The sequence below is a fragment of the Sardina pilchardus genome, chromosome 10, assembly GCF_963854185.1.
Source record: "Sardina pilchardus chromosome 10, fSarPil1.1, whole genome shotgun sequence".
Lineage (NCBI taxonomy): Eukaryota > Metazoa > Chordata > Actinopteri > Clupeiformes > Clupeidae > Sardina > Sardina pilchardus.
Genome location: NC_085003.1, coordinates 16,766,969 through 16,776,136, shown reverse-complemented (window position 1 = coordinate 16,776,136; position 9,168 = coordinate 16,766,969). Strand labels below are relative to the sequence as shown.

Sequence of the window (9,168 nt, the reverse complement as noted above, 5' to 3'; positions counted from 1 at the left end):
GTTTTTCTGATGCTCCGGTAGCCTATGCTGATTGCTGTGTGCAAGCGATTGACATATGTTCAGGGTACAAATTCAACTGAATTTGCATTAAATCAGGTTGTTTCAAGTTGCAAGATGTTTTCTTTTTCCCTGTTAGTTCCCTGTTAGACTAACTTGCATTTTTAAAAATACCCAGTTTATTCCCATTAATTTCTGCTTATTCTTAGCCTGGGTGTTCCCATACTGCCTTGCGCGGTGATTTCAATCCCGCTGCTAAGCCAGTCTGGAAACTAACGCCCAAATGCTCGCCTGATGTTGGCGAACCAATCACAGAACATCCGAGAAGTTTCCGTTGCCTTCTTGCGTCTACATTTGACGCCAAAGGATTTACATTGATGTCAATGGCAGCCCTTAGCGTTGCATACGAATGAGTTGGGTGAGCTATACACATTTGATAGACATCCATGGCGCCCAATGAACGGATCTGGGCATTTTTTCAAATACGAGAAAATGAACGTCTGGTTGCCAGACCACGTCTCATTTGAGAAGTGGTAGGCGTTAGCCAGGCTAGCTTATTCTATGTATGTCAAACAAAACCATGAAGGATGGTTTCCAAATTAACTAGCACCCACCAATCTTTGAAGAGACCTCCTTTTTGTCCCAGTCTATCTGCAGGTTGAAATGGAGAATGGTCCAATATATGAACATGATATACACAGTCACCTCCACACAAACACACATCCAAGACCATGCTTTTTGGAGCACGCCTGCTGACACAAGATACAGAGAGAGAGAGAGAGAGAGAGAGAGAGAGAGAGAGAGAGAGAGAGAGAGAGAGAGATGTTAACAAAGTACAAAAATATGTACACTGTTGCCGCATCTCTAGATGTTAAATATTCCCTCTCCGTGGAACTTCCCTTCTGTTGACCATTACTTCTTTTCCCTCTTTGCAATTACCATCCTAGTGTGTGTGTGTGTGTGTGTGTGTGTGTGTGTGTGTGTGTGTGTGAGTGTGTGTGTGTGTGTGTGTGTGTGTATTTGAATGTGAGTGTTTTCACAATAATTTGGTAAAGCATTACAAACGTACTTGTTATTCCTTTACTAATGCACATGTTCACATGCCTGGGTATACCCATGCTGCCTTACATGCTATTTCATTCACACTGCTAGGCAGCCTGGATTCCATGGCTCTGATTTTCACCTCAGCGAAGGAACCAATCACAGAACAGGGGGACGGCAAGACGATGACGACGTCTATGCGTCACACCGAAGCTTGTATTTTGGTTAAGAACCAAACCAAACCAAGCTTTTGTTCAAATCTCCACAACTATCACTACTGAAAAATGTCATCTGGTATAATTGATATGATTGGCTATGAGCTACGTACAGACCCATTTGATAGACATTCGTAGCACCCAATAAGTGGCTCTAGGCATTCGTAAACCCCATCTCAAATACCAGAAAATGAAGGTCTGGGAACTAGACATTATCTCATTGAGATAAGGTCTAGCGTTAGCAAGGCTACATGTTCATATATGCGCTATAAAATTAGATGTGTGTATGCGTGTGTGCATGTCATACTCTTTTGCAGTTTGTGTGCGTCTACAGATGCAGATGGTCTGCGGAGCAGGAAGTTGATGTGCTCGTCATCCAGCAGGGAAAGACACAGTGCTACCGTCAGCAGGTTAAAGAAGTTATAATTCCCTGAGAGGACTATCAGCACCTGTAATAACACCTACAGTACACACACACACACACAGAAAGAGAGAGAGAGAGAGAGAGTGAAAGAGACAGAAAAGAAAAAAAAACACTTGTTATGGCTTTGTTCTCCAACAGGATAGATTAAAGCAACACAACCGTAGATTACCACTGAAATGACAGTAATAGAAAAGTCCAGCAGCGGGCGGACGTCTTCCTACCCAATGAATTCATAAGTTTAACAATCTCAGATAATCCTGCAGGGGTTTAAATTAAGGCACTAAATAGAATTTAACGATCTTACAACTGACTTCACCAGTGAGAACTACCCTGTGCTTTCCAGTGAAAGGGGACACACACACACACACACACCTGCAGGTAGAAGGCGGTGAGGCGGTGTCGCCGTATGGGGCTGAAGAAGAGGAAGGGCACGGGGATCTCGATGAGGAAGGTGGCCGCCACGCTCAGCTTCTGCCACCACACGGGCAGCTGGTGGGCAAACCAGGCCAGAGGGGTTGGGATACACTGAGTCTCGTAGTGGTAGGTCAGCGCTGGACAGACAGACAGACAGACACACACACACACACACACACGCACGCACACATACATACATACATGCACGCACACACAAACACGCACACACACAGACACACACAAAGCAGATTCATAACAGATACGTAGATACACAAACAATACGCATATGGACACATGCTCACATATGCAGGCTGATGGACACATGGAAACATGAGCACATCAGTATATCCTGTGGACATGTGTAGTTTGCATGTGAGAAAAATAAGACACAAACAGTATCTGAATGTGTGAACTTATATCCTGTCAGGTTCACTTTGTGGTAAACACTCTTCCCTTTTGTTACTTCTAACTTCAGTGTTCAAAATTACATATGTGCACACAGAACTCTCCCACATACGCATACCTGAATTTGGGAGAACGTACCAATATGCATTATTTTTTACACATGCACATAGAAGGTAATATAACCTACAACTGCAGGCTGTGAAATTCTTTGTGAAAAATATTTTACAAACTCAAAATATTACTTAACTAGAAAAGCACTCAGAGAGCGCAGACCCGTATTGTTCTTCCTAGGTTGTCATACATAAACTAAACTATTCCCGATCACCACCACGTGGCCATACCATGCCAGTACACCACTAAGCGAAACACATAAACAGCTCTGGAATCCCGGTGGTGTTACGGATCACTCCCAAAATGTTATCGTTTCGTCCTTGGGTCATGTCTGACCTCCCCTGCATACAGAATCAGAGGCTGAATCTCACTATGTAGTACACACACACTACACACATAAACACACACCTGTGAGTCCCCACCATGTGGGACAGCGACTAGTGAGCTTGACCACTCCAGAGGCAAACATGAGCCGGAAGAGCAGCCAGCGCACTACCCACAAGGTCACGTTGTCATGGAAACAGCCCCGGCAACGCCCCCAAGGCAGGTACAGGGGTGCCACCAGGACACACAGAAACCCTATTTCCAACAGAAGATTATCCCTGCAGAGGGATGCAAAGAGGGAAAAGAGAGAGAGATAGAGAGAGAGAGAGAGAGAGAGAGAGAGAAAATGTACAGTTGCTTTTATTTATCTATTTGTTTACTCTTATGCAGAGCAATTAGAGAACAGTACAGGTACAGTACAGTAACACTACAGGAACAGTACCCCTGCAGCAACTCAGGGTGCCTTGCCTTGATCAGCAAGGACAGAAAGGTGGAAGCCCCTGGACATGTTACAAGTTGAAGGTCAAGTGAACATCAGACAGTCCAGAAATATTTGTCCGTTTATGAGATGCCTGACATCTCAGATCAACAATGTTCCGCATTCATCCCCACTCTCCAGATGTTTCATTTACTAATATGTACGTACGGATATCTGACTAGACATGCAGTCTATGGAATTGTCAAAATACACACAACCAGCAGAACACTCACCACTGGAAGTAGAGAAACACCTGTCCAACCTGTTTTGTGTAGAAGGGGAAAAAGATGTTCAGAGAAAGGTGGACATGCATGTGTGTGTGTGTGTGTGTGTGTGTGTGTGTGTGTGTGTGTGTGTATCAGACAGTGTCTCTTCAGAGATTACGTCTGTGTTCCTGCTTGCGTTTGTGTACGTATGAGGGCCAAGTATCATTCAAATGTGTGTGTGTGTGTGTGTGTGTGTGTGTGTGTGTGTGTGTGTGTGTGTGTGTGTCTGTCTGTCTTGAAGAGGGGCTGCTGCTGCGTTACCTGATAAAGGGACAGGTACAGTATCCAGAGGCACAGGTAGAGCCGACAATCCCGTAGCCTGTGCGTCAGTGTTGACAGAAGGCTTAGAAAGGTCCCTAACAGGGCAATAAGCTCCATGCCTTGCTGTGTGTCCAGCCCAAGTTTGGGACCCAACCACAGAAGGGTGGGAGAATCTCTCAGTTGCTCCCAGAATCCTTTGCCTGTGTAACGCAGCATCCAGCGTGAGGGCAGCACCCCCTCGTTGCCATAGAGACCTATGGCGGAAAAAGGAGGGGTGTGTTCATACCAAAATTTCTAGAGCGCTACGGTGCAAGTTCAGGCTAGCTAAAGACCGTTATCAGTTTTTAAACTGCATAATGTTTAAGACTATTTCAAACAGTAATGAAACTAAACGGAAGACAGTGACTAAGTATGTACTAGCAAGTGTCTCTGGTACTAGTCTCTATCTAGTGGCTTACGGTTAAAGGTAGCTATAACATATACACTTAAATTAGCATGATAGCCAAGGTTTTGCTAGCTGGCTAACGTTAACGATAGTGTTACTGTAAACAAACTCCACCAATGTACCTCCAGTGTACTTTTAATTGAGCGCTCCTAAGAAGTAATCTAGCGTTGACACAATTGTGTATCATCGGAAGATGAATTGTCATCACGTCAGCATCGGTGTGCTGTCAGTTATTTGAACACAAGGAGTACATTGTCCATGAGCAAAAGACAACATTAATTTGCGTTACGGATTTAAGACCAACAACGCCTATCTGCTAATGCTCGTTTAGCTGAATTAGCCATAACGTTACTTCAGAGCATGCTGACGATGATATCAAAAGTTCATAAACTACTTTGTGACAATGGGTACACATGCACGTGATATAGGCCTACATGTGCACTTTTGGCAATGTAAGCCTACACTGTCAACTTCACGATTTAGCAAACACTAGGCTACACTGCACAGTTTCACTGTACTGAAACATGTCGCCTGTCTTTTAGCTATTGAATGCTAACAAGAATTTGTCATGAGTTTGGTCAGAACAGTTTATCAAGGGAAACGGGTGAGTCACCTGGTATCTGTATGTATAGGGAAGCAAACGCAAACATGTAGATGGTAGACATGCACCAAAGGAACGCTTCCATTGCCTTCCGTATTTCCCCCATCTTGCCACGCCAGATTCCCGAGACTGTCCTGCAGGAATGGTGGTGGTAGTAAGGACGGATGAAGGCACGCACGCACGCACGCGAGGGCGGACACTTACGACGAGCTAGGAAGGAAAACTCATGGCCTGCAGCGAAGGCGCAATATGTTACACCAATCCAGTAAAACGGGCACCATCTACAGGCGATGAGATCAAGGACAAGTTTAAGTTTGGCTTGAGTGAGTCGTTTCAACATTCATCATAGTAGCCTAGCAATAACCACAACAGCAGCGGTCGACCGTGTCGTTTCGGTCACAGCTGGCACACAGAGTGCCAAACAGAATGAATGTTTGTTTTTATATATTATATGCCTATATATAGTCATGTTGGAACAGGAGGGGACCATCTCCAAATGGTTTCCACAAAGTTGGGAGTATGGAATGTCTTGGCTAATGCATTTAGAGTTCCTTTCACTGGAACTAAAGGGCCAAGCCCAGCTCGAGGATGGCCCCAGCTGTTCCAACATGACTGCACTAGTGCATAAAGCAAGGTCCATAGAAACATGGATGACAGTTAGGTGTGGATAAACATGACTGGCCTGCATAATGTCCTTACCTCAGCCCAATAACACCTTCAGGGTGAATTACTGCAGAGACTACTATATAGTGTATCTGTAAATGTATGCATGTGTGGGCATATATACAGTACCTAAATGTAGGCCTATACATACAGTATATACATTTATTGTATGGTCCCCCCCATGAACCAAATTACACAAAACGTGGACACATACACTCTATAAAATAATGGTGCTCAAATGGGATGGCTTGACATAGCACCTGGACACCAACATACAAAAAAATGTGGTCTTTCGTAGGCCCCACGGTTCTCGAAATATTCACAGAAAACTGTGTTCACCCTACCCTCCGGGTCCAGTCCGGAAAAACAATGGTTTCGTGTCATCATTGTGGGCCTACATTGTCCCGGGAATCCTTGACGGAACATTACTAATGCGGAAAAAAGACAGAAAAAAAACCGGACTAAACCTATATGGCTGACACTTTGCTTTCAGCTACATCACCCCCAAGCTGAATTCACTGCCAGACTGCATCTCTACACTGTGACTCGATTACTGACTTTAAAAGCAGAATCTTCAAAATAGCTTATGGACTGACTTTTATTTATATTTTCATTTTTATTTTTATGAGATGACTATAATTTTAACAACCTTTTCTGTTTGTGAATTGACCTTGGGTGTCATGAAACACGTTAAATAATGTATTATTATTATTATTATTATTATTATTAGTAGTAGTAGTAGTAGTAGTAGCAGCAGCAGTAGGCCTAGTAGTAGTAGTAGTAGTATATGCAAACATAATTGGCCATGTCATTCTGCCACCCAGTTCATGCAGAACAAGATAATATTCTACAGTATATAAAAGTCTCAATGCTTGTTTTTTCAAAATATTTGCCAGTAGGAAAATACTGTAGCGCGGCTCGGACATGCTGATACCTGTGTTATGTTCATGCAAGGTGTTATGGGGGAAATGTAGCCTACAGCTAAGATTCTGGTTAAGCTGCCTTATGTTATGAGATAGTTGGTGTACTAGACTAGTCAGCTGATGTGTTGTGGGATAAGGGGTTTATGTTACGGGATGCCACCCATGTTGTGGGATATACAGTAGCCACTGGGATCTTAAACCTGTAGGCCATTTTCATGAATTGTCATTCTCCATGATAATAAACTACTCAGAAGAAAGTAATTCTTGCTTCATCACAATACTAATGCAAATAATCAACCAGTTCCAGAAATCAGCAAAGAAATTAGATGACATATTTAATACATGAAGTAGACATGGAGTAAGGAAACCAGCATTAACATTTAAGTTTAATTTAAAACGTGAAAGTTGATTTTGAATACATTTAGCATTCTGAGAAGTAAGTGCTTGGTTCCAGCGATGCACATTCAGTTGGGAACATACTTGATTGCCTTTAAGTGAAAGAAATGGCAAAGATATAACGTTAATTTTAGGGTAGCTGAATTGATGGTAACAACAGGCAGAACAGATTTGCATTGTGCTTTTGTATGAAAACAGATTTGCTTGACTAATTGATCAGTGTATTAATAGATATAATTCTAATAAAATAGCTGTCACAGACCATATAGCTTTTACTCACATAATCTTCAGAATCTTCACCGCTTCAGAATCACCTTTGGGAATTTTCCTTCACGATGACAAAAAAAAAAAGAATTCAATCAGCAGCACACATGTCATTCATGTGTTTGATGGGAAATGTACATTTGCAAAGTGGGTCTATAGTAAGCAAAATGTTTCTTAATTTTGGTGATGATATTACCCTGGAAATCCAGAGTTCTCACCAGAGCACAATTTGAAGTGTCCAATTGTGTGCAGTGATATTTTCAAATGCTTGCTTGGTGCCTCGCCTCAAATTGGGCCATTACATTATTCGTTGCCAGACCCTAAATCTGAAAGATTACCAGGGTCTGTATTTTCCTGGCTAATGATAGATAGGCCATCTGCTAAAAACAAAATTAGGCTTTTCTTCCTCTCAAAGTTTTCTCTTCAGAGTTCTTGACAGAAAGTATGTTAGAACAGATTAAGACTTTTTGGAAATGGCAGAATTTACTAAATTTGGATTAACATATTTAGTTGTCTAAACAATGTAAGTAGAAACTCACACTTGTCTAACACTGTTGATTGAAACGATTGTTCTACAATTGAGACTCCTTACACAGTCCTTAGGTGTGACTCGATGACCTGAGCCCAGTGGAAGGGAGGAGTGTAAGGGACAAAGGGTTGATGGTAAGGAATCATTGAAGATCAACATTATAAAACAGACAAATAACTGCAGGAAACACCGGATGTGTTTATCATGACTGATGCAAGCTATACTGTAGGTACTCGGGAACATAGACCCCTTCAAGGTTGTTGGTCAGGTGGTCTGTTTAAATACACAATTTAAGAAATAGAATCTATTTTTATACTTACTTATTCGGTATGGTTCGAAGCAGCTCATTGCAAATGGCATCGTCTGTGACATTCACCCTAAGCAGATCTTAAAACACAAACAAACTTGAGAGCTCTGTACTGTCATTGTCAATATTGGCAACTATTAAAATTGTTTCCCATCTGATTGTAGTGCTTCTTAGTGTATGTTGTTGAGCTATAGTGTTTCTCAAATTGAAGTACTACGTCTATAATACAACACTGATAATTCAGTCATTTAAAGTAGTATTAGCATATGCACACTAGTCATTGGGACCTTACATGCCTAAATTAAAGCAACACTAAAGAGTTTTTCGTACTGTAACATAATGTTTCCAAAATTATTTCAGCGGTTCATCAACTCGTAACAGGGTGAACGGCACTTCTTCATTCACTTTGCGGCCCTCTATTGGCTATAACCGCACTATGTAACTTTACCAGATCGGGTAGTGTACCTGTAGTTCGATTAAATGAGACCTAAGAAAATTTGACTTGCTTTGATGTCGCAATACATCACACGTTGATAAAATCAGGTAACATGCTCTACCTTGTCTGTGGACATCGTTATTTGGTGGATAAACAAATAGCGTGCGTGTAACAGAGGAAAAGTGCTTGTTGCTTTAATGCCTCAACAGCAAAAAAGAGAGAGAGAGCAGAAGTTGAAGTTCACATCCCCAGTACATAAACACACAGAGCTACACAAGACTCATTGAATCTTTAAAACCAGACTGCTGGAGTTTCATGGACTGACCGGTACAGGGCATCTGGCACAGGTTAAGACTGGCAGTGGAGACATCAGTGCAGGCCACCCGATTGCTTAGCTGGAAAGCACCGTACAGCATGCCCATGTCGATGCCCTTCCCGCTGCAGTCTGGCAGGTTTTGGTGTGTCTTCTGGTCAAACTTGATCGGGCCGGGTTGGGTGACCAGACTGGTGCTGAAGCCTGAGGTCAACTCAACTTTACACACCACTGTTAAAGCACAGCAAAGAGTAGAGTCAGTGCAAGAGCGAAAAGCAAACTCACCTGCATCACTGAATAACTTCCAGCTTCCTTCAGTAAATATTGAGGAACTAACACTTGGGGACTAGGTCCT

The 9,168-nt window shown here is 42.5% G+C and overlaps 1 protein-coding gene across 2 annotated transcripts in view; it reads right to left on the bottom strand.

The window, feature by feature from the left end:
- The window catches only part of lmf2a (lipase maturation factor 2a), a 9,848-nt gene extending 4,634 nt beyond the window's left edge, over positions 1–5,214 (bottom strand). The window contains exons 1-7 of one of the 2 annotated variants that reach the window (XM_062547195.1): positions 4,995–5,214; positions 3,937–4,190; positions 3,643–3,671; positions 3,016–3,209; positions 2,050–2,228; positions 1,561–1,714; positions 612–749 (exon numbers count right to left, since the gene is read on the bottom strand). In XM_062547195.1, the coding sequence (XP_062403179.1) occupies positions 612–749; positions 1,561–1,714; positions 2,050–2,228; positions 3,016–3,209; positions 3,643–3,671; positions 3,937–4,190; positions 4,995–5,088 (1,042 nt within the window). In that variant the 5' untranslated portion in view covers positions 5,089–5,214. The remainder of the gene's footprint in view (positions 1–611; positions 750–1,560; positions 1,715–2,049; positions 2,229–3,015; positions 3,210–3,642; positions 3,672–3,936; positions 4,191–4,994) is intronic. The other variant, XM_062547197.1, reaches the window with a different exon arrangement.
- Positions 5,215–9,168: the final 3,954 nt, after the last annotated feature.